Source organism: Typopeltis vanoorti, chromosome 5, assembly GCF_054136105.1.
Source record: "Typopeltis vanoorti isolate ZY-2024b chromosome 5, IOZ_Tvanoo_1.0, whole genome shotgun sequence".
NCBI classification, from domain to species: domain Eukaryota; kingdom Metazoa; phylum Arthropoda; class Arachnida; order Uropygi; family Thelyphonidae; genus Typopeltis; species Typopeltis vanoorti.
Genome location: NC_143553.1, coordinates 29,897,111 through 29,924,524, shown reverse-complemented (window position 1 = coordinate 29,924,524; position 27,414 = coordinate 29,897,111). Strand labels below are relative to the sequence as shown.

The 27,414-nt window shown below is 34.2% G+C and overlaps 1 protein-coding gene across 1 annotated transcript in view; it reads right to left on the bottom strand.

Annotated features, from left to right (window-relative positions):
• Ide (Insulin degrading metalloproteinase) overlaps positions 1-27,414 on the bottom strand; it is a 599,910-nt gene that overhangs the window by 53,758 nt on the left and 518,738 nt on the right. The window contains exons 25-26 of the mRNA XM_090392302.1: positions 26,824-26,971; positions 19,947-20,008 (exon numbers count right to left, since the gene is read on the bottom strand). Coding sequence (XP_090248428.1) covers positions 19,947-20,008; positions 26,824-26,971 — 210 coding nt within the window. The remainder of the gene's footprint in view (positions 1-19,946; positions 20,009-26,823; positions 26,972-27,414) is intronic.

The following is a 27,414-nucleotide window of genomic DNA, read 5'->3' as shown; positions in this document are numbered from 1 at the left end:
GATACCTTTGGTCTGTTAAGGAACCATTTCTGATAAAATAGAGATCGGTAGCCACCTATACTTATTTCAGCCCAATACCACCTTGATGTTGGGGTCTTTCACGAACAAACTGTGAATTATTTCTTGTTCCACTTACACGCCATATCAAGATATGTTGGTTATCTGGTTGCAGACTGAATCTGGATTTGTCACTAAAAAGTACACAAGCCCAATCCTCATTTGTCCAATTGCGGTGTTCCTGTGCCCAAATTCTTCTAGCTCTTTTGTGATTTACAGTAAGTGGAATGCAAACCATTGGTCTTCAGGCATATAAATCTATGGCATGAAGTACAATTTGGAACATTTCCCATCACCAGAAAACGATTCCAAAGTTGCAAAATTACGCTTTGAGATACACAATGCTTGAGCGACAACTTTCTGCATTTTTCCAGCTTCTAATCAACCAATGGCTCTCCAAGCCATGGATTCCAGGAAATCATGTTGCTCTGCCATTTTTAACAAAATAATGGGCAGTAGATGACACAAGTTTACAATTGAAGTGATAATTATGTACTGTGAAAGTGAGTGCAATAAGCAACACTTTTATAGCCCCCATATGCTAATACGGCTAAGACACGTTTTGACAAGTCTTAAGATGATTTTGTATGCAGTTGCATGTTCTACACTGTTGTATATTAAGAATGTTTTAAAATAAATGTGTTACATTTGTAAATTATTTTTATAACTTTATAATTTACAAGAAAACCAAAATATCCCCCAATTGTTTTGAGAAGTAAATGTTCAACCACTGAGGATGCAGTTGATGTTTTCTAGCTTCCTGCTTATTTTTCATATTTTTTTTTTTAAACATTAAAAAAACTTGCTACAGAAATTATTCAGTTTGGTTAAAGAGTAATGAAAACTTGTACTCATAGGAATGTAACATTTTTTGCATTAAGTAAAGAGCTCACTTGAATGTCTCCAATTTTGATATCATGTTTAATGCCAAATTATTTCATAATGTGGTGAATAGCAGTGTACATTCTTGTGCCACATCTGATTTTATGTCAAACCCTCCTTTTGTATTTCCTTCAATTCTAAGAGCCGATTTACAACTTAAGTATAGGGTATACAGTGCTTTGTTAATGTTCCATTTACACCGCATAAATGCAGGATTTGAACAGATTCTTTCTTAATGATATAATCACGTAATCACAAGAAAGATATTTATTTAACCAAATATTTCGGTCTGGAAATAGCAGACCATCGTCGGTGGTATTACAAGAACAGTTTAAAAAAAAAAATATACAAGCTAGAATACTAACAATAGATCGTTGAAATTAGAACATGCCGCGTGATGTTATATCACTAAGTATGAAACGAAATATTTTGAAGTAGAAACATGATTGAATTTGCTATAAAAAAAAAAAAAAAAAAAAAAAAAAAAAAAAAAAAAAAAAATTAATGAGTAATCTTGATTAGGCTTTCCCAGATTTTTGATATAGATATGCAGTCATTACGATTCAGGTTGGGATGATGGAGCAAGGCCTCCACGCTTTCCTTGAACAAACGTTCGAACCTATAACGGGATCTATGTAAGAGGCGCGTTTTGGACCAAAGGATGCTGTGGTCAGTTTCAATCCCGTGTTGAGCCAAACCAGACTTTTCAGGTTTATTGTGAAGAATGGATGATTGATGTTCTTGGATTCTTTTTTCAAGAGAACGTCCAGTCTGTCCAAAGTAAGAGAGATCACAGTTGCAAGGAATTTGATAAACTCCAGGAAGAGATAAAGTTGAGCGTTTGTCTTTAGGAGAAGGAAAATGAGAAGACAATTTGTTAATAGGAGAATACGTAGCTGTTAAATCATATTTCTTCAAAATTCTTGCGATAGGTTCTGAAATACCGGAGATATAAGGAATAGGTACTCGACGTATTGGATCTTTGTTGTTTTGTGGAGGATTATAAGATGTAAGAAGACGTTGAATACTTTTTTCAGAAAAGCCATTGAGTTTCATGTGTTGCTGGATAGTAGAAAGTTCTTTCTGTAGATAATCAAAAGTAGAACAATTAGTTTTGGCTCTTTTGATGAGACATTTTATAATTCCTGTTTTTTGACATGGATGATGGGCTGATTCTTTCAGAATATAACGACCTGTGAATGTTGGTTTCCTGTATACTGTAGTTGTAAGAATATTTGAAGATGATCGGATGAGGAGAACGTCTAAAAAAGATAACTGGTTGTTTTCTTCTAATTCCATAGTAAACTTTATGCGATGATGTAAGGAATTAATACTGTTTAAAAAGGAAGATAAAGTGTTTTTACTGTGAGGCCAAATAGCAAATATGTCATCTATATATCTTACCCAAAAAGATGGTAGAGGGAAACTAGATGTGAAGAGGACTTTTTCTAAATGTTCTAAATAAAAGTTGGCTAAAGCTGGAGAAAGAGGACTTCCCATGGCTGTTCCTTCTACTTGGCTATAAAATTTGTTTTGACATATGAAATAACCAGAATGTATAACGAAATCGAATAGTTTTATAATATCTTGAGGAAAGATGTCAGCAAGTAGTTTTAAAGTTTCCTTAAGAGGTACATTGGTGTATAAAGATTCTATATCAAAACTAACCATAAGATCTGTAGGTTGTAATGAGACATCTTTTAATTTTTCTAAGAAATCTGAGGAGTTTTTTAAAAAAGAACTCGAGTTGCCAATGTAAGATTTCAGTAATTTAGCTAGATATTTGGCTATACGGTAAGTAGGAGAATCAATGCAATCTACTATTGGACGAAGAGGATAGTCAATCTTATGGATTTTTGGAAGGCCATAAAATCTAGGAGGTCTTGCAAAATGAGTTTTAAGTCTTTCAATTGTGTCTTTATCCAAACTGATGACTTCATCAAGGAGAGAATTTAATTTCTTTAGTTGTCTGTTGGTTGGATTATAATCAATTTCTTGATATGTGGAGCGATCTCGAAGCAAAAGAGAAAGTTTTCTTCTGTAATTTACTGAGTCCATAACTACTGTTGCTTTTCCCTTGTCAGCTTTAGTGATAATGAGGTGATTATTTTTTCTCAAGGACTGTAAAGATTTCATTTCAGAAGGAGATGTTAGAAGGAGGAAGTTTAGCCTTAAGTAGAGAAGAAGCGACTTCTAGGCGAAGAGCATTAGCTTTATCGCTGGTTAGATGATTTAGTATTCTAGCTTGTATATTTTTTTTTTAAACTGTTCTTGTAATACCACCGACGATGGTCTGCTATTTCCAGACCGAAATATTTGGTTAAATAAATATCTTTCTTGTGATTACGTGATTATATCATTCAGTCTTATGTCGCAAGTATCCTTAAAACAACAAATTCTTATCCTTCACGGGGAAAATGCTACCAAAATAACTGGTAAATTAGGAAAACTTTCAGTTATACAAGGTAGGTTACGAGCAAAGATTAATTTCTTAAAAAAGTGCCGCGACAACAAGATTATTCCCAATTTCGCTAAGATTAAAGAAACAATAAAATCTCCTGGAGCTCATAATATTTACCGGAACACAAGTTTATCTCTAATCCGTAATCAACTTAAAGCTGCTAAACGTGATCTTGCTATTCACAGTCATCAGACTTCTGATTTACGCACCTATATATCCACAAATTTGGATCCACATCTTTCTCACATAGTTCTAAATGTAGCTAAACGTTCTACTCAACGTGCTTATAATAAACTAAGTCAACATCTTAACCGTAAATATGAGGCTCTTTCGTCTAAACAATCCAAGCCATTCATAACTCCAGATAATTGGATTGTAAATATATCCGGACGTCCTTTGACTAAAAGCGAAACCCTCATCCTTTCAAAAGGACATGATTTTTCTATTGTTCCAAATAAAATACCATATCTAGATTTCCTAGTTAACATTGAAAGGAATCTTAATCATCTAACCAGCGATAAAGCTAATGCTCTTCGCCTAGAAGTCGCTTCTTCTCTACTTAAGGCTAAACTTCCTCCTTCTAACATATCTCCTTCTGAAATGAAATCTTTACAGTCCTTGAGAAAAAATAATCACCTCATTATCACTAAAGCTGACAAGGGAAAAGCAACAGTAGTTATGGACTCAGTAAATTACAGAAGAAAACTTTCTCTTTTGCTTCGAGATCGCTCCACATATCAAGAAATTGATTATAATCCAACCAACAGACAACTAAAGAAATTAAATTCTCTCCTTGATGAAGTCATCAGTTTGGATAAAGACACAATTGAAAGACTTAAAACTCATTTTGCAAGACCTCCTAGATTTTATGGCCTTCCAAAAATCCATAAGATTGACTATCCTCTTCGTCCAATAGTAGATTGCATTGATTCTCCTACTTACCGTATAGCCAAATATCTAGCTAAATTACTGAAATCTTACATTGGCAACTCGAGTTCTTTTTTAAAAAACTCCTCAGATTTCTTAGAAAAATTAAAAGATGTCTCATTACAACCTACAGATCTTATGGTTAGTTTTGATATAGAATCTTTATACACCAATGTACCTCTTAAGGAAACTTTAAAACTACTTGCTGACATCTTTCCTCAAGATATTATAAAACTATTCGATTTCGTTATACATTCTGGTTATTTCATATGTCAAAACAAATTTTATAGCCAAGTAGAAGGAACAGCCATGGGAAGTCCTCTTTCTCCAGCTTTAGCCAACTTTTATTTAGAACATTTAGAAAAAGTCCTCTTCACATCTAGTTTCCCTCTACCATCTTTTTGGGTAAGATATATAGATGACATATTTGCTATTTGACCTCACAGTAAAAACACTTTATCTTCCTTTTTAAACAGTATTAATTCCTTACATCATCGCATAAAGTTTACTATGGAATTAGAAGAAAACAACCAGTTATCTTTTTTAGACGTTCTCCTCATCCGATCATCTTCAAATATTCTTACAACTACAGTATACAGGAAACCAACATTCACAGGTCGTTATATTCTGAAAGAATCAGCCCATCATCCATGTCAAAAAACAGGAATTATAAAATGTCTCATCAAAAGAGCCAAAACTAATTGTTCTACTTTTGATTATCTACAGAAAGAACTTTCTACTATCCAGCAACACATGAAACTCAATGGCTTTTCTGAAAAAAGTATTCAACGTCTTCTTACATCTTATAATCCTCCACAAAACAACAAAGATCCAATACGTCGAGTACCTATTCCTTATATCTCCGGTATTTCAGAACCTATCGCAAGAATTTTGAAGAAATATGATTTAACAGCTACGTATTCTCCTATTAACAAATTGTCTTCTCATTTTCCTTCTCCTAAAGACAAACGCTCAACTTTATCTCTTCCTGGAGTTTATCAAATTCCTTGCAACTGTGATCTCTCTTACTTTGGACAGACTGGACGTTCTCTTGAAAAAAGAATCCAAGAACATCAATCATCCATTCTTCACAATAAACCTGAAAAGTCTGGTTTGGCTCAACACGGGATTGAAACTGACCACAGCATCCTTTGGTCCAAAACGCGCCTCTTACATAGATCCCGTTATAGGTTCGAACGTTTGTTCAAGGAAAGCGTGGAGGCCTTGCTCCATCATCCCAACCTGAATCGTAATGACTGCATATCTATATCAAAAATCTGGGAAAGCCTAATCAAGATTACTCATTAATTTTTTTTTTTTTTTTTTTTTTTTTTTTTTTTTTTTTTTTTTTTTTATAGCAAATTCAATCATGTTTCTACTTCAAAATATTTCGTTTCATACTTAGTGATATAACATCACGCGGCATGTTCTAATTTCAACGATCTATTGTTAGTATTCTAGCTTGTATATTTTTTTTTTAAACTGTTCTTGTAATACCACCGACGATGGTCTGCTATTTCCAGACCGAAATATTTGGTTAAATAAATATCTTTCTTGTGATTACGTGATTATATCATTCAGTCTTATGTCGCAAGTATCCTTAAAACAACAGATTCTTTCTTGCCACACCTTAACATATGCCTTTTTCAGATCTACTAAACTTAAATACCCTGTTATATTCCCATGGTTTCTCCACTATCTCTTAAAGTGAAATTTGATTCTGATAACTACTATTTGGCTTGAACCCAGCTTATTCTTCTCCAAGTTCCCATACCACAATTTTTCTTACCTCTTCTCAAGTAGGCTTGCATAAATCTTACCCAGAACACTCAGCATGAAAATTTCTCTAATTTTCACATTGTTTTATTTATTTATTTTAAATAAATAGTTACTATGGGCTCTACTCCAATAATCTGGAATTTGATCTTAGGGCCAGGCCTTCTGTATGCAGTGTAACCAATGTAGAACTTTTTCAATGACCATTTCTGATCGTTGTCACCTGCTCTAGCTCCACATTTCACGTTTCTGACTGTTTTTCTACTTTAAATACTGATCCTGATTGCATTTCTCTTGAATATTTTCTACTATAGTTCAGTCATAGCTTCTATCATTGTCTTAGCAATCTTTCCAAGTAATTCTTCCAGACATCTAGAATATTTTATCTTTGATTCTTATGCCATCTTTGTCATCTGATTACTTTGACAGTACTCTTTTCCCTATTTCTAAGCTTTTTCAATAGCCCACAAAACTTGCAGTGTCTATCACTTTAATTTGGTGAAGAGATAAAAGTCAGAGGGAGCCAAATCTGGGGAATAGGGTGGATATTCCAACAATTCATAGTGCAGATCCCTTAATTTTCCCATTGCCAAAACATCTTCATGGGCAGGTGCTTTGTCCTGATGAAAGATGATTTTTTTTCTTCTGCAAACCACTGGTCTTTTCTCACGAATTTTTTCGTCTAGTCTGGTTAAAAGATCTGAATAATATTCCCCAGTTATTGTTTTACCCTTTTCAACATAATAAACAAAACGCCTTTAGCATCCCAAAACACAGATGTCATGACCTTTCCTGCTGATGGAATTGACTTTACCTTCTTTGGTGTTGAACAACCAGCTTCTGCCCACTTCAACTGCTGTTTGGATTCTGGTGTGTAATGGTGAATCCAAGTCTTATCCATAGTAATAAATCGATGCACAAAATCAGTTTTATTCTTGTTAAAACGTTCCAAGCACTGTTCAGAGATTTTCATGCAAGTGCGTTTTTGACCTGCTGTGAGCAAGCGTGGCACCCATCTTGCGCAAAGCTTTTTCATTTTCAATTCTTCACGGAAAATATATCCTACATGTTCTTTTGAAAAGCTATAGGCTCAGCAGTTTCATGCACTTTGACTCGCTAGTCATCCAATACCATATTGTGCACTTGATTAATGATTTCTAGTGTTGTTACACTTTTTGGACATCTTCAAGGCTGGTGCAGCTGCATTTAAACTCGGTATCCATTTCTTAATTGTCGAAAATGAAGGAGAAGAGCCCATAAACATTTATGAACTTTGAATGAATTTCTTTTGGCATTAAACCTTCTTTTACAAAGAATTTTTGAACCGCACGATACTCAATTTTATTCATTTTTATGGATCCAGACAACACTTTTGCTTCAGACAGCTGTACAAAACAAACTACTTGATAGAATGACTTGCAATTTCACATGGATGCTTATGACAGATGTACCAACTTAAAAAAAAAAAAAAATAGTGCCAATTGTGTTGCCATCTATGGTTGAGGCCAAGAACTTTTCAGACCACCCTCGTATATATACACAGTAAAACCCCGAAGTTACGTGGTAGGTGGGACCAACAAAAAGCACGTAAGCCGAATGCGCATAACTCAGGGGATAATTTTGCATGTAATTTATATATACAAACATACAATTGGGACCAAAGGTTTACAAAAACACCTATATTTTTTAAGAAATATAATCATAATTGTAGTTTTTCGTACATAAAAAAAAGAAAGTTATTTCGATGTTCATAAAATTTAATAGATTCGTCTGACAGCATAATGTCTTTTTCTTGTCATGCAAAATTTCTTCATAGCAAGCCTAATGATTTTTTATTTCTTGCCGTTTGAATCTATATCCTCCAAAATCTGTAAACTTTTCTTTTATGATTGTTCTTACTGTGGATTCCTGTAGATCAAACTTTTTTGCTAGCTCACAAATTTTAATTCCGCCTTCAAAATCCTTAATAATGTTGAGTTTTGTTTCCAAAGTCAATGTTTTTCTTTTCTTGCTAGCTGTAGAAGAATCAGACTTGCTTCTTTTGGATGACATTATTATTTTTTATGTGATAAAATTTTTATCAAGACCATAACATTAAACAATCGCAAGGTTTGTAGACTATAAAAATCGTGTATGAATGGAGACTGCGCGAAACACATCAGTACTTGTTCACAGCATGTGCGACACTGGCGAATGTGGCCAGTGCCTGAAAGATATGACTAGTGGTGAGGCATGAAGCGGGACAGGAATACGTACATATAAGAAACTGCGTAACTCCAGATTCGCGTAAGTCGGGGTATGACTGTATATGTATATAAGGTTTCGCATCACTGATAAAATGTATAAGTTTTCTTTCATGTCTTATAAGATGATAAACACTAGTTTATATGCAGGTGACATACTGTCTTGAATGTTAATAGTTAAATGGTCAAAATTAATCACTTTAAAAGTCACAAAAGCTTTTAAATTGACAAGCTCATGAATGAGCAATCTACTATGATATATCACATAACCCAACACAAAATATTTCACATCGCGTGTGTGTTTCTGTGTATGCACACATGCACACACACACAGTTAGTCCTCAACTTTAGACTACTCATAGTTACAATCATCCTGTAGTATGTTTATCGATTTCCATCTCACTTCTGCAACTTGTGGAACAGGAGTTTTGCCTTCAAGACACGTTATTTAAGAAATACATTTGCTTGGGTTGATGCTGCTACTTTGGGAAAGTAAATCCTCAAACTTTGGAAAGAATGAAATATCATGAATTGTTGAAAAAATGTAGATGCAGCATGGAGTGAGGAGACAGCAGAGTGCATGAATGGTACTTTGAAGAAATTGTTGAAAATATGTTTGTAGATTCACATGATGTGACAAAATATTACATGAGATTGGTGACAAGACTGTGATGCTAGCTAAAGAGTTGGAGGTTGACAATGAATGTAGATGAAAAGTATTTGTTGGAAGAAGTGAAAGAAGAGTTCTCAAATGAAGATCTCATAGAGCTAGAAGCACAGAAAATTGAAGAAAAAGAAGGAACCAACTAGTAAAAAAAGTTTACAGTGAAAAAAACTGGCAAAGACAGTTGCTTCCGTCAATAAGGTACTTTGAGGAAATGGATTCCAAAATGGAGAGATTTAACAAAGTGGATAGAATGCGGCAAGCTGCAATTGCTTCTTAGAGAGAAATTTATGCAAAGGCAAACTATACACACTAAAGTTGGACATAATGTAAAAATTTTTACAGTAACTTTAAGTTGTAATTTGTACATTGCATTATTTCACTATAAACAAAGAGTAAAATTAGTTAAATATAACAAAACAGACATATACATTTTAGTAGTCAGGCTTGTTAATTGTTAACACAATTCATATAATGATTTCCAACTTATGATCTTTTCAACTAGCAATGGGATCATCAGAATGAAACTCCATCGTAAGTCGAGGAGTGATTGTATATATCTCGGGACTTGCGCTAGCAACTGAGTGCATCCCCCAGGTGGAAAATAGGGGGAAACCCTATTATCCATTGTACATCAGAAGAGATCTTAATATAATTAATAAAGTGAAGTGCTAAGGACGTAGTATTGGGATTGGTAATGCTATGTGAAACCATTACCCCATTTATCAATCTGTAGCAGAAGTGTGGTTCGCTGTAGGCAGGCCATAATGTTACCACCTATGGCAGAAGGTGGTTAAACATGAAAGCAAGCACTAAGAATTCCCAGGTAATCAGATCACGTTGTCATTAGAAACCAGACGGATCTTGGGAATCTGACCTAAAATTTTTTACATGAAAAAAAAAAAAAAATGTTCTCAGTGTTTATCAGAACTTACCAGACTCCCCCCCCCCGTAGAAGCTGAGATAAGAAATTAATCTATAGAACTGGGTTCATAATCAACAAAAAAATGATCATCATAGAATTTGACAGCACATCTGATCGAATAGCAAATACAGGTAACCCTCGTATAACGCGGGTACTTATACAATGCGGTTTCAATATAACACGGTCTACAAATTGTAGTATCCCTTGTTCAACGCGGTTTCGATATAACACAGTCTACAATCTCTAGTAACCCTTTATTTTTTTTTTCGTATTTTTCACAGTGCGACTTAAAAATCAAATTTTATCTTCGTTAAATTTGTGTCTGCCCGTATCATGCAAGTAGTTATAAGTATTGAATTCAGTTTTATTGCATCACTGAATAAGGTACTGTACAGAGGCTTTTGCAGTCTGTGTCATTCTCAACAAACAGTGCAATTAGAGACAGATGGAATAAAAATGGCGCTAAGTAATAAATCACATGTCCTTTCTCACAGAAACTGTGCTGTATAGACTTAAGCAAAACCATATGTTGCACCGAAACACAGTATCTAACTAAAAACTATGTCCAATTTTTCAATTATGAAATAAGTATTTGTTTATTGCATTTGAAATTCTCGATGTCATTATGACAGATCACAAAGGTTAACTTAAAACAAAAGACTACCAAGAATTGAAACATGCCATATAATGAATGTGCGAGTTCGCCTGCCACCTCAAACGCAAACAAGAAGCCGTAAAATTCAACCAAGGGTTGAAACGTTTGTGTGAGTTGAGCCAGCCAATAATGAGAAGTTCCATCGGAATGATAAATGACACCCTGTTGTGAATGTGTTAAAACTGATAGTGAATGTTGTATGACAGTTTCAGATGTTATGGAATTTGATTGAAGAGAATTAGCATTCCAACTCAATACTTGTCTGTTGCTTTTGTCTTTGGGCCAGCAATCTTTTGTTAACACCGCACCAATGATATGCACGTCTTTATAGCTGCTGTCTTGTGTAAAACAAAATTCAGTTTGTACGTATTGTAACAATTAAAAAAAAAACTTGAATAATTTATAAGTGTATAAAAGGATATCACCTGTAAATCATTGACATGCCAGCAAAATTCTCAGACGTGCAACCTCTGGCACGAGTGCCATAGGTTTGCCATCTATGATTTACTGTATAAAGTGTTTATTATTAAAAATTGTCTTCGTTTTCTGCCAGGAAAGCACATTTAAAATCATAAGTGTGTTATTCTCAAGCTGATCAGTTTATTATTTGGTGAGTTACATACATATGAGAATTATACAAATGATATTCAAGAGATTTTAAGTGGTGATGACCTCCGGCCACTTAAAGAACATCTACGAAATGTTATTTCTGAAGACAGTGATGATGATTAAAATACGCGCTTTATTTTATTGTGTCTAAAACATTTATGCATTATGTGCAATGAAATGTAAGTACAATTTGTAATTTTTATAATTTTATAGTACGTATTTGTCTCATAGTTTATGTTTTCTTAACTTACATGAATTACCTGAATTAAATAAAAATATTGTTTTTTGGATAGGTCATTGTTTATATAATTAAAAAAAAAAAAAAACGATTTCGGAACCTAACCCTACTTTTTCTACGTGATCTAAGTCTCGTATAACGCGATTTACACAACGCAGCATTTCTATGGAACCTAACATCCACGTTATACGAAGGTTACCTGTATTGTTATCCAGATCTTAAAAAAAAAAATACACTCTGGTTATCCAAGTCTATGCATCAACAATAAATTATACTGATAAAGAAATTGATGACTTCTGTCATGATGTATCACAAATTTAAAACAAAGGAAAACATTTCAAAATTGTAATGGAGATTTTAGTGCCAAAATTGGTACACAAGAATCAGATCAACACCCAATGGGAATTTTGGATATTGCAAAACAGATAATAGATGAAAAGGCCAATAGAATTTGTGGAAAAAGTAAATCTCTACATAAATCTTTATCAAAAAAAAAACTACAGAAAAATGGGACATGGAAAAGTCCAAATGGAAGAACTAGTGAAACCGACTATCCTCAGCAACAGAAAGAAAACGTCTTTCAGGATTGTTCTGATATCAACGCCTTCGACATTGGAAGTGACCACTGTGTGATACTCAGCAAGACTTAAATATTGCCAAAAAGAAAGAAGAAAAATTATTCAAGGATCAAAACTGAATACAGTTTTTTTTTTAAATGTTGAGTACACAAACTCAACATTTAAAAAAAAAAAAAATTCTAGCATGAATCAAACAACAGATTTAAAATTCTTAATACAGTCTCCATAGATCATTTGGTATAGACAAGTCATCTGGTTGAAAAGACCAGTGTTTGAATCCCAGGAGCCGATTCATCTGAGTCTACTTGTCTTTCCAATTAAATGGAGAGTTAGTTGGTTTTATACAGTGGTAGAGTGTATTTTTCTCACAGAAAAACTTAGATTTTATGTTCCAGAAAACAGGCAAACTAACCCTATGAACATACAGTTCTACAGACATAAATACTTTTATTTTATTTTTTTTAAATGTTGCTCTCACTACAAAAGGTTATTTTGCAAACCTATGGTACAACGTGCACAGTGGTTGGGCTATGGATATTTTTTTTTTCTATTTTTATAAAATAAAAATAGATATAAAATTATATCTATCTCTGTTTTAGGGCCATAGCTGTTTAACCTGTATGATAATGATATTGGGGAAGATTGGAATGGGGGATATTCATGTTTGCAGAAGATGCAAAGGTGGGACAAACTATGAGGAATAGAGCAGATGTAGTGACCTTACAAGAAGAATTGAATGGACTGAGTGAATAGGCATGGGAGTAGGGATGACAGTTCAATGTTGCAGAATGTAAGGTTTTAAAATTTGGACAGCAAAGATGGGATGTAGATTTAATTTACTCTTGGTGAGATATACTGTTGGAGGTGGAGGAAATAAGAGATCTTGGGGTGATGGTGGATAAGGATCTGAAATTTAGAGGACATACTGCCAAAACTGCGAGCACAACACAACAAATTCTAGTAATGATGCGGAGGACACTGACTTGTAGGAGTAAGGAGATTTTAGTTCCATTGTATCAAGCTCTGATTAAGCCACGTATGGACTACTGTGCACAGATTTGGTCACCTGGTTTTCAAAAGGATGAAGAGATGTTGGAGAGGATCTAGAAGTGATTGACCAAAATAGTTTCTGATCTCTGGAATGTTGAATATGAGAAAAGCTGAGACAATGTAATTTGAAGTCTAGTGGATAGGAGGAAGAGGGGTAATATGATAGAGAAGTACAAGCTGGTAAGGGTTTGTTATAGGATAAATGCTGAAGAGGTTTTTCATAAGACAGAGGGAGATCAGGGAAGAACAAGAGGTCATTCCTTTGAAGCTGTATAAGGAGGGTGTGAGAAGGGGGAGTGGGAAGCAAATTTTTTGCATGGAGAGTTGTGGATGATTGGAATGCATTGCTTGAGAGTGTGGTGTGAGCAGAGAATTTGCATGTGTTAAAGGCATGGTTTGATGAAATGTGTATATGGCAAAAGGGACCTCTGAGGTGTCTGTGACTCCAGGGAGTCTTAGGATGATGATGATGCTAATAATAATAATATAATAGTATTTTTTTTAAAATTTATTTTATATAATCTGGAAACCATGTTCTAGAGACTAAACATGGAACTTTATCTAATCACTTCAGGCCTTCAATAAGCAGGGTGGTGGTCTCAAATGGGAGAAAATCACAAACATCCATGCCCACAGTGCAATTCAAATCTGCAGCCTGTTAGTTGGAGAGTGGCTATGCTAACCACTCATCTAACCAGGCTGGCAGCAAAAGAATGGTAAGCATTAAATTGCTCTATAACTCCTAATCAGGGGACTCAACCTGTTTTGAATAGATGGGAAATGGATGGATACTGATGAAAATGCTGATCCACCTGAGTAATGAGATTATTACTCAAAACCTTTTGCACTGCCTACTTCAAACAGCTGGCATCGCAGAAGAGAAACAGAACAAAATTTCTGTTTCAGATATGAAGAGAAATGAAACATGCTGGTAGCCTACTAAATATAACTGAATATACTGAATTGTGCAAAACAATCATAAAATGAATCAAAGAAAGAAATATAAAAATTCAATTGCAAGCTCATATAACAAACAACTTAAGACAGCAGAAGTTCCAAAAAAAAGGCAAACAGAAATTGATGAATGGCAATAAACACACAGTTACAGTCAAACTACAAGATAGGAACATAACCAGAGACGGATTGCTATAGCAAAAATAATTAAAGAATTTTACTCAGTATTATATAAGGATTATATAGCAGATGGGTGCCCACATTATTGTGGGCCCTTTATTGAACTCCGAAAGATCCTTCGTTTTTTCCCATTGTGATCAAAACTGTTAAAATTATTGATTTTCAACAATAATTGGTTGACGTTTATGAATATCTGCATAGAAGTTTCTAATGCAGTGGTGGTATGCGTATGTTTATGAATTGATCATTTAATATCTCTCAGTGGTTATCATTTTATCATTCCTCCAACCAGCATCACCACTTAACAATCCTTCAAATCGCTGATCAAAAAAACTGCTCTCCAAACCAGGTCTGATAAACAGTAGATTACTGTATATAAGTGACCAATTTTATTTTCCTGTTTGAGACATCTATCCTACTTATTGGAGATTTCAAGTAAGTTAGTGTTTGAAAAAACATCGATGTTTGTTCTGGAGAAAACATATTTCACGCAATCTTTTTCAGATTGTGTGAAACACATAAAATACACAAAACACATATACTGAATGAAAGGAATATCCCCCCCCCACCCCCCAAATGAGAGATTTAGCAATTTGAGATTTAGCCAACCAAATTGTATTCTCACTGGCTTAAATGACAATGTAAATGGATGTTACAACATAACAGAATTTCATGCAGGCTGGAGCTTTGCCAGTTTAAACAAGGCTCCCATTGTTTTCACCAGGGAACCAGGGTGAACGGTGAAAAGTCAGCTACTAGAGCAAATCCTGAAACACATCCCAACTCAGTAACATCACCAGAGTTCAAGATTGGTACTATCAACATAATAAGCCTGAATGGCAAAGAAATGGAACTAGCAGAAAAACTGGGAAAAGTAACAGACCGACATAACAGGTGTGACTGAAACAAACAAATAAACAACAACAACAACAACAAAAAAAAGTGGCAAAATTTTTCTAAGCGCTAAACACAAAATGTTATATTCAGGCAATAACAATCAGGGAAAAGAAGGAGTAGTTATAGTATTCAACACTAAATACGAGACTCATCTTGAATGACAGGCAATATCAAGTAGAGAGATGTGGACAAATATCAGAATGGGGAACTGGATAATGAGACATATTTGTGCCTATGGTTCCACAGAAGGTTCTATTAAGGTAGAAGTAGAGGAATTTTTTTTCAGACGTTAGAGAAAGCAACTGACACAACGAAAAAGGAAATGTTGGTCACTGTTGGATATCTAAATAGGAGAGAAGGACAGAGAGAAATATTTTGGGAAAATTTGGAGAAAAGAGTAAAGTTAATAATAATGACAAATACCCAATGGATTTCTGCTCAGGACATGGACTGGTTATTACTAACACAATGTTCCAACATAAAAATGCACACAAATTCACATGGAGAGAAGATTCAAGGAATAAGAAAAGTCTCATTGGCTACGTTATTGTTGACAGTGATGTTTTCTCCCTGGTGCAGGAAACTAGAGTGTACAGAGGATTTGAAATTGGAAGTGATCACTATTTAGTCTTGAGTAGGATCAAATTGAATTTCATATTGAAAAAGAACTTGTAAGAAAGTTTTAAAGCAAATAAAAGTTGAGCAGCTCTCAGATGAGAACTGTAGACTAAAATACACAAACATTATTCAAGAAAAAAAATGAAAGAATTTGAGAACAGCAACCAAACCTTGGAGATTCAGTGGCAAGCCTTGAAGAACACTGACTGATTCAGCCAGAGAGGCATGTTGTAAGGTTGTATGCAAGAATAAAAAAAATCAGAACTCCATGGTGGACACAGAAAGTTAAAGAGACAGTGAAGGAAAAGAAGAAAGCATATAAAAAGTTAATGGCAAATAAGTCAGCTTGTGCTCTTAGAGAATACAGAGACAAATGTAAGAAAGCTAAACACTGTGTAAAACTAGCTAAACAAAAGTCATAGGAGGACTTTGGCAAGAACATAGAAAATAAATATCAAGAAGGTGGTAAGATATTCTGGAGGTTATTGAAGAAGCTTAGAAATGGAGGAAAGAGTGCTGTAAAATGAATTAGAGATGATAAAGTTGACATGAAAACTGGAGAAAAAGATATTCTTGAATTATGGAGTAATTACTTCGAATAATTGCTAAATGAAAGAAGCAGTGATAGCACAGTGGTAAAACACAACTGAATATTCCAAACTTGAAGTAGAAAAAGCTATCAAAAGCCTGAAATGTGGAAAGGTAGTGGGAGTAGATGATATTTGATCAGAAAATCTCAAGCATGAAGGTATAATAGTCTTGCAGTGGCTGCAATGCCTGGTTCGGAAGGTTTGGACAGAAGGATGAATTCTAGATGATTGGAGTAGAGATCTCATAGTATGGGAAATAAAACTGAATGTGAGAATTACAGAGGTATTTCCTTACGGAGTGTTCCTTGTAAGATCTATGCAAGTATCCTTGAGAAACAGTTGAGAAGGATTGTGAAAGAAACTTGGTGAAGAACAAGCTGAATTCAGGCCAAATAGATGCTGTCAGAATCAGATTTTCGCTTTACTACAAATAGCTGAGAAATCGTGGGAATATAACAAAGATGTAAGTTTTGGAGACCTGCAAAAGGCATATGACAAGTTGCCAAGAGAAAAGCTATTCAACTACAGTTATATGGTGGCAATACTTAGTCTTTATTTCAGTTAGAATTGAGGGAAACACAGGAAGTTTTTTTTTATGTTAAATCCGGTGTCAGACAAGGGTGTACATTATCCCTCTGTTATTCATTATATGAATCACATTAGGAAGTAAAGTGGTATTAAACCTGATATCAAAATTGAAGATGTTAATCTCAGCTCTTTTTACTTTATGTGGATGATGTTATACTTTTAAATCAACCCAGTACAAGTCTGCAAGATTCCATGACTAAATTGAATAACTGTTGTAAGAAATTTGGTATGAAAATCAGCAATAACAAGACAATGAAAATAAGCAGAAACATTGAAAATAACAACTACACCATGAATGGAGAATATATAGAACAAGTAAAACATTTCAGCTAATTAAACACAATTTTTAGTGAAGATGATAAATAAAATATGGAAACAGACAACAGAATAAAAAAAAAAACAGTATGGCATGATGTCAACTGAATAAATTTATATGGAATAAGGGAGAAACTAGTGAAAATACTAAATTTGCTGTATACAGGACAGTGTTCTAACCAATTTTAACTTATGGATCTGAGATATGGGTTAGAAATAAAACACTTGACCAAAGACTAGAGACCACAGATATGAGAGTCCTGAGAAAGATTAGGGGTGTGAACAGATGGCAATATCATATTAAAAATGAGGATTTTAGGAAAGAACTTCATACTGTTAGCATCCAGGAATGCTTTAGCAGAGCTAATCTCAGGTGGTATGGTCACACAGAATGGGAAAGGAAAGAATAGCAAAACAAATGTTCTCTACCAGGTTGGCAGGAAATAGACCCAGAGGAAGGCAAAGATAGATGGATTGATATAGCAAAAAGTGCCCTAGAACACAGAAATATAAGATCTGATAATGTTAGTCTTGACAGATAAGATTGATATGAAGGAAAGTTGTTGATAGGAAGTTAGTAATGATGGAAGTTTTTTCATGTAGTACTCTCATAATATTCTGTACATCCCTTGAGAGTGCATGTCAGGAATTTGGTGATGATGATATAAATGGAATATCATGCTAAGATTCAAATGCATCACAAGTTAATCCAATAAAAACTGCAGTTTTTTTTTTTATAAAGACAGTTCACTTGGCATGCCTTATAATTAAGTTTTCGGCGAATTGTTCAATCGATGAATTGCCTTTCAATAAATTGTGTTTTTGAGGAACTGCCTTTCAATTAATTGCTTTTTTTTATTTTGATTAAATGCTGTTTTTGGTGAATTTTCTGGATATCTCCAAAGCATGCAAAATGGAAAAGCTGCAGGTAAGGCTGGAGTCATAGCTGAACTTTTAAAAGCAAGTGGGAAAGTGATCTATAAATGCTCAGCAAAACTTTTTACCCTACACCTGAAGGAAAATAATGTACCAAGAGGACGAGGAAAAACAAAACAAAACAAAAACTACTGACAATCTATTTACTATTGACAGTTTACAAAGTATTTACCAAGTGCACCTCTAGACCATATTCAAATGGTCTACATTGATTACATTATTCAATTGAATAATGTAATCAAATGTCAACTACAATTATGTCTTAGTTTTATCATGAAAATACCTTTGATTTCATAAAAACTTGTGCAATACTTAAGGCATTACAAAACCAACGAGTGGAGGAGCCATACGTAAGGACCACACACACATCAAAGCAACAGTTCATTTTAATGGAAATATAGAGGAGCATAATAGAATGTGAACAATATCATCCCCAAACCTATTCATAGCATGCTTAGAAGAAATATTCAAACTTCTTGATTGGGAAGAAAAATGTTTAAAGATCAATGGGGAATATTTAAGCAATTTTACACTTTGTGGATGGCATAGTTGTCTTTACTTCAAGCCTACATGAACTACAGCTTTGTATATGTGAACTCCAAATTGCTAGCAATGCAGCTAGCTCAAAAAGAAACCCAAGTTATGTTCACCAGCTATGTGCAACCAGAAATAATAAAAATCTATGACAATGAAAGTGGACAAGTGAGTCATTACATACTTATGAAAATGGACATCAATGGATTAAAATATTATGGGGAAATTTTGTATTTCTTGTAAAGAAAAAATGTGAAATGAAATATTTATATATGCAATACATAAAAATTTCTCCAAAAATGTCCATAACTCCTTGGTATAACAATTAGACAATTTAAAGAATCAATATAAATCCTGTCTATATCATATGGCATTTTATTAATACCTTTGAAATGGAAAAGGTGATTGTTCCACATTATGGTACTTTACTTATCCTGGAAGGTGCAAGTCATACAAGCACTAAGGCAAGATCCGACAACAACTTTTCCATTTCAAAGATAATACATTAAAATGAATTCAATTCAATTACTCCAATTTCTGGCCTGGTTGGCCAAGTGGTTAGCACATCTGCTTTCCAATCAACAGGCTGCGAGTTTGAATCCTGTTTTGGGCAATGTTAATTGTCATTAGGTGAAAGATGAATTTAACTAGTCAGTGTGAGACCAATTCCCTGCTTATGGGAGAACTAAAGTGGTTTGAAAAATTTCCATGTTTGACCTCTAGATCAAGGTTTCTGGAATATGTAAAAAATATACAAAGAATAAAATCAATAAAAATAAGGGGGGGGGGGGGGTCCTTAGCCAGCCCATGGCACGAATGTGATATAGGTTTACAAACAAACTTTTCATGAGTGGGAGCCACATCAAAAAAACTTAAATTACTTCTCATTGTTTAAGGTATGAGATTCCTGGAGGCTCACTGTAAAAGAAACGGAGAGGAAGGGAAAATGCCAGAACTTTACTATATAGTCCAAACCTGATGTTAAGCCTAATGATAGCCTAATGCTTCTCACCTGGAAGATATATTCCAGGTTGGTATAGACCCACTAGAATTCAAAGAGGGATATAACTTGAAATCAGCTTCATGAACTGTTTTAGAGAGATTTCAGAATAATAGTATATATACTGGCAATGTGATATGCATGTCTTCTTAGCTGGTCTGAAACCACATTTTTCCTTCTCAAAACTTAGTGCATAACTTTGAATAACTTCATGTATGTACTGTGTTACTTTTTTTTAACACCAAAAATAAAATATACATATTCATTACCTTAAAAAACATGAAGATGTCATCCTTTAGGAATGTTTTCAAGCAAGCAACTTCAATATTATCTGAATAAAAATAAATAAATATAAATTTAATATATATATATAAATAAGTTACGAGCCAGTCCTGTCAATAGTAAAATTATATGTTTTAGCTCGCTCGCTCGCGCGCACACGCACACACACACACACACACACACACACACAAAGGGGGGGGGGTGTAGAAGGTTCTGAAAAACACCTAGAATAAAAATGTTTTTTCAGAAAATATCTTTTCATTTAAGATATGTAAGAAAACATAAAATTAATTATTTTTTGTTCTAGGTGTTTATCAGAACTTTCCAGACATCCCTCGTATGTGTGTGTGTATATAAAAGCTAAAGCACATATAACTTGACTAATGACAAGACTGGATCATAACTTTTTTTTTTTTTTTAATTTGTCCCATATATTATACTAATGTGTGGAAAATGAATTATGCAGATTAGGTAAAATGCTAACCTAATATACATGGCTTTTCTAAGAGGATACAGATTTAATTGTTTTTTTTATGAACATGTATGAAATACAACATTGGGTTTGGTGTCTATAAATTCTACAGGTTCAGGAGACTGAAAGTCAAGTAAAACATTTTCATTATGTGCACCATGGTATTCTAAACCAGAAGCCAAGGTAAGAAATTTTGCACAACTCCAGCTAGAATTTATGATCACTGCTGCTGAAATTTTTTGCTTCAGTTACTCAATAGTGTGAGGATTGTTTCAGTATTCCTTTTAGAAAAAAAACAATGGCTTGAGATGTGAAGAGTATGTTTGAGTGGTTTGTTAATTTGGATTTTATAGGCAAAAAGATCATACAGGACATATTGCGCCATTTACTAATTAAATATGTAACAAAATGAATTTTTTAAAAAAAGGAAACACTAAAAAAACTTTAGTAAGCATAAAAAGGTAAGCCAATAAACAATTCATAAATGGATATAAAAAATAAATATAAATTTTTAATTATTATTATTAAGAGAGACCTCCAGGGAGTCAGAGACTCATCGAGGGAGGCCACATACTACACACACCAGCTATTACTTATTCTTGAATTCATTCACACTGCTTGCACTCACAACATCCAATGGCAATCCATTCCAATCACGCACCACCCTCTGAGAAAAAAATTTAGTAATTTGTAAGTCTCAATCATGTTACCCCTCTTTCTCCTGTTTGCTAGCGTCTGCAGTCTACAGATCCTCAATCTGTCTTCATAATCAGTATTCCACAATCCTGATATAATTTTAACACTCTCCTTTGTACTCTCTCCAATATATCAGAATCACAATGGAAACCAGGAGATGACCAGCGCACAATAGTCCAAGTGAGGTCTTATCTAGGACTTTGTAAAGAAGCAAAATTACATCCTTATCTTTACATATGAATGTTCGTTTCAGTAATGCAATTATCTTTTGAGTTGTCCTTCATATTTGTTAAATTATGGACACAAAACACGTGTTGAAAAGATTATTTTACTGATTAATAATAAAATAATAACTTTACGTTTCGACCCCTGTATTGAGGTCATCTTCAGAAGGATACATTCAGAAGTATAAGAACAAGCTACATGCTGTTGCACTCTATACAAGTAAATTACATCTATGTTGTTAACTAATCTTTTTCTTAGCCTGCCCTCTAGTGGGAAAAAAAATAATAAATAAATAAAAAAATAAATAAATAAAAATAAAATAAAATAAAATAAACAAAAACTACAATAAACTCTGCTAAAGTCCTCACGCACTAGGATTCTTCTGGAATTATACAGTTATATTACGATTATCTTCTGGATTTGTACAGTACAGGTTGCTATTGAATGTTCAAGGAGAAGGGGGAAAAAAAAACAAAAAAAAAAAAAACACTTCACTAGGTCTTGTATTGAAATTTTTCTTCGTGGTTGCTATGAAGGTTGTAGATGGGTCCTCCACATTCTTGGAATTGTTAGACCATCATTTTGATTCAGATTCGGATCATGTTTGAGCATTTCACATGCTTCCTTGAATTTCCACTCGAACCAGGTTTTGGTGCGGTGTAGGGACTTGGTACCTTTCCAGTCAATTCTGTGGTATGTTTGGAGTGCGTGGTCAGAAAGGCCGGTTTTTCCAAAATGGAGGTATTTTATGTGAAGTTTGTTTTCATCCTTTCTGATTGGGATGGTTTGCCCTGTTTCCCCTATGTATGGTATGTTACATGTGCAATCTATTTTGTAAACCCCTGGGTGGGCTAAGTGTGGCAGGGGATCCTTGGAAGAACTGAGTAGGTGTCTTGATTTTGTCGGGGGTTTAAAGGTGGTTTTGATGTTGTATTTGTGTAGTGTTCTGTCTATTTTTTCTGAAATGCCTCTAACATACGGTATAGCAATAGCATTCTTGAAATCTTTTTTGTTATTAGTGGTATCTTTGTGGAGGATCTTGTGAATGGTTTTTATACTGTATCCATTTTTTATAAAGGTATGTTTGATGGTCTCATATTCATGGTTAAGAGCTTGTTCATTTGAACAAATGGTTTGAGCTCTGTGTTTAAGGGTGCTTATGACCCCTAGTTTTTGTGTTGGGTGGTGATAAGAAGTTTTGTGTATGTACTGGCCTGTGTGTGTAGGTTTGTGGTAAACTGAGAAGGAGAGAGAGTCCGAAGGAAGACGGAAGAGAGTTGTTTTTTTCAATTTCAATGGTGAATTGGATGCGTTTCTGTTGTTTGTTCAGGTGGCTAAGGAATGTATCTAGTGCTTGGCGACCGTGGGGCCAAATGGCGAAAATATCGTCGATGTATCTGAGCCAAATTTTGGGCTTTAGGCACGCCGATTCTAGAGCTCGTTGCTCAAAATCTTCCATGTAAAAGTTTGCTATTGGGGGGCAGAGTGGAGAGCCCATCCAATAGTAAACTTTTCTGTTTACTATTGGATTGGTCTACCTACCTCCCTATAGAATATGATCCCACCAGCTCCCAAATCAGAACACTCCATAGGCTCCTTAAGAAGGTTACTTCTTGGACTGTGGAAGTGACTAACAAACTAAAACCTTTTAACTCTATCCCCCCCCCCCCCCCCAAATATATGGACTTCCAAAAATCCATAAGCAGAATGTGCCATTACGTCCAATTGTGGATGGCAATGACTTCACATACAAATTAGCCAAACATTTAGTCAAAGTGCTCACACAATATACTGGCAACACACCTTCACACATAAAAAATTCAGCCTGCTTTCAAACCAGTATAGAAAACCTCTCACTCTAACATGCTGACATAATGGTCAGTTTTGATGTCTCCTCCTTATTCATCAATATCCTACTCAAAGATACCTTATACCTCATCCAAGCCATATTTCCATCCAATATCTCAGTCCTATTTCAGTTCACCATCACGATGTATTGAGGCTATTTCGTTTGGCAAGGAAAACTCTACAAACAGATAGAGGGGAACTGTCATTGGTTCTCACAACCCCCCCACCCCCCCTCAGCCAACTTCTTTAATGGAGACCTTTGAAGAAAAAGCCTTAAACTCTGCCACACATAAACTTGCTGTCTGGCTATGCTATGTAGATTCACTATTTGGCCGCATGGCCTTGGACACACTCCACAACTTCTTATCACACTTAAACAATCAACACCCCAGGATCCAGTTTACATTGGAAAAAGAAAACAATAACAATCTCCCTTTACTAGACACTCTGATTACATGCCAGCCTGATGGATCCCTGGCTTTCTCTGTTTATAGAAAACCTACACATACAGGTAGATACACATTCACCAGCAATCACACTATCCCCCTCCCAACAATATGGAATTATAAAAACCCTATATAACAGGGCAAAATTAATCACTTCAAATAACAATGCCCTTACTACTGAACTTAATCATATTCTTAACACCTTTGTAGCCAATGGCTACAATAACCATAAAATTTTAAAAATATTAAAAGCAATTAACATCAATTTCCCTAAAATCAGCAAGGGTATTAGATCTAGATTTTTTGCTTGGAGAGTGGTGAATGAGTGGAATAGGTTGCCAGAGTCTGTTGTAGGTGCCATGACTGTAAATAGTTCAAAGCAAAATATGATAAATACTGTGTAAATGGTGCATACTGCTTGTTATAATATTCTAGTCACCTTGATTTTTCGAGGATGAGGAGGAGATGAAGAGGTGCCTATAGCTAACATGTTCAAGATGGTGCAGGTCTATGGAATGAACATTATGAGGACAGGTTGAAGATTTGTGGATTACAGAAATTGGTTGGCAGGCAGAAAATGGGTGATTAGATTGAGATCTCTCTCAATGCGTTTAAGGACTCCACGAGGTTGTCCATAAAATATCAATAATTTAAAAAAGACATTGATATAGTCAACATTCGAGAATGTGTGAACAGACAGAGCTAATCTTAGGTAGCATGGACACTTAAACAGAATGGAAGAGAAAAGGTTAACAAAACAGTTTTTTTGAAAGAATGGTTGGAAGAAGACCAAATAAAAACCAAGATCTAGGTGGACTGATACAGTAAAAAGTGCCTTAGAAGAACAAAAATATAGTTATATAATATCTGATAATATTGGAGTGTTGATAGATAACAGATTAATTTGGAGGAAAATTGTAAATAGAAAGTATGTATCTTGTTCATATTGCACTATCATAATATCTTGTACACTTCTGGAGGGTACATATCTGATGATGATTGAGAATGCTTGATTATCATCATTAACAGTCATATCCTTTTGATGGAGAAGCTGAATGACATATATATTTTGTGAAGGCAACTGAGTAAGGTCACAGATCTTGTTAAATTTCTTTAAATTGGCATAGAGAAACTGGTAGCTATTTTAGATGGAAATAAATTGTTCTCAATTCTGACTATGACCAGATAGTTCTGAAAAAAACAACAACAACACACTGTTTTGCATTTCCTACAACCACACTATTTTCCATTTAACACAAGGTGCATGTAATTCTGTACAAGTTTTGAATTAATGATGAACAATGTTCTATCAGTATGTTGCAAAAGGTGTTCTCACCTTTCAATACTTATAGCTAACATATTCTACAGATTAATTCTCATTTCAAACTTTTCAAATAAATCTTACTTTACACATATTACATGATACAAACCTAAAACTGAAAACATTAAATGTAATTAATACTTCAAATTCTGAAGATTATGATGTTCATATACTCTAATATTAAACTATTTTTGGTATAGTTCGCACACTGTTTATAGGTCTCTGGTTGGCGTCTTGCCAAGAATAGTCGATTCATGCTGAAGGGGAGAAAGAAATGAAGGACGTACGAATTGGTTGCCAACACACGAAATCATGTGCTTTATAGGTCAAATTTTCCAACTGTTATACAAGCAACATAGTTAACTACAATAATCATAAAAGAGAAGCTAATTTTCCGACCTGTAATAATAAACAACTCATCCCACAATACGGAATGATTACCCTATTATCGGAATGGATTCTCCTTTTTCTGACATGCACAGAAGTGTCAAGGGATCTCTAATTGGTGGGTGAACTATAATGAGATTTTTTTTCCCCAACTAGGTTATAGAGAGGCTGAATAAATGGGATTATATTAATTTTGATTATTAATTTCATATACCTGTGTGCATTTTTTGAAGGTAAGACAATATAGTATGTAATTAAGAGGTGTTGAAGATAAAGAACCAATAATTTGAGCATAAAGATACTTATCAGATGACCGAAAGCATGAATAAAGTAATAATAATGAAAATAAAGAACAAAAGGAACATTAAAGTTGTTATATAACAGGAAAGCCCCCAACATGAAGGTGTGTAGGCTGTTTTAGTTAAAATCATCAGATAACTAACTGTGAGCTTACTGCATGGTTTAATGATGTGATGTATTAAGAGAAGTTACGTTGGGCTGAGAATATAAGGGAGTAATTTATTTTACTTAATGGCAATAAGGGACAGAGTAGGGTCTTTTTGTGTTTATGTCATGTTGGGTGATTCTTATTGCTAAGTGACTCAGAACAATGTGATTTGGTTTTATTTTCTTGAAAATCGATAATAGTAACTTTCTCAATTTCAGGAGTGTGCTTGGATTTTTAATGTTGCTAGTGTGTTTTTGTTTGTATCCTTTCTTAGTGATGGAAAGTAAGTAGTATGGTATGGGAATATTGATATCTCAATAATATTCAATCATGTGTGACTTTCTGGAACAAACAGTAGATCCAATATATGTATGTAATATCTGTTATATTGGATCTATCATTCATTCCATAAAGTCACATGCTCCGTTAAGAAAATTAGTCTTGCTTTCTTAGAATATAAGAGCATCATAATCTTCAGAATTATGTTATTCTGAAGTAATTTTAATAAGTTTTTATATGTAATTTTTTTTTCTAGAGGAGGGTGTATATCTTAGTCATGTGATAAGCAAGAATTGGATAAAAAGTAAATCAATCAAATGTTAGCTCTCTATCTTTTAACACCCCCCAAATAGTTAGATCAGTCAGAAGATTTGAGGGCATGTTAACTGTTACTAATGGTTCATACTTGAATTTTCTGACTTTTAGAAACACAGAAGTAAAATTCTCCCATGGAACCGAAAAGAAACATAAAACTGATGCAATTAGTAGGGCTTTATAGGACTGAAATTTAAGATCTGAAAATATTATAGACTTTACAAATAACAGACTAATTTGGAAGGAAATTGTTGATAAAAAAAACTATTTATATATCCCTAGATTGTACATATATGGAATTGCTGATGAAATTAACAGCATTCTGTGACTTTTCAAAATTAGCATGTCTCTCTTATGTAACGGTCTTCAGGAAATCAAAGCGTAATAAAAAATTAAATGTTAATTGTAAATGTTAAATAAGCCATACCTCTATCAAAGTTGTACTGTTGAGTTAAAATTTCTGTCCAATATTTTGCTGACTGCTGTGCTAGTTTTTTTGGTTTCTCCAACCTGCGTGCAGCCAGAGCAGCTTTGTGAACTTCGAATTCTTTGTCTGTCATTTCTTGAATATATTTCTATATATGATAAGGAAACTAATCACAATACAAGTTTAAATAAAAGTTATCTTATTCTTTAGTTACAAGAATATCAACAAATTAAATACTTAGTATTCATTTTAAAAAAATCTTGGTCCCAGTATATCAGCCATCCCCAACTGAAAATAGCATTTTTCTTCTGATATATCTGGTTTTCCTTGCATTCCTTATTGGCTAAAAGTTTGACTTTCACTACAATGAAAGGATCTAACGAGGACTTATTAACAGGTTAATAAGTCCTCCATTATTAACAGGTTAATCCACAAGGATATACCTGGCCTTCTAATACCTTTACCTACAACCAAGCTCTTCATGTATCATATTCTACTGTGACAGCCAACACATGAAATCTTAAAAGTTCATAATTACGAAGGTGTGCTAAAAAGTTCTGATAATCACCATGAAGGAATTGAGGTAGAATC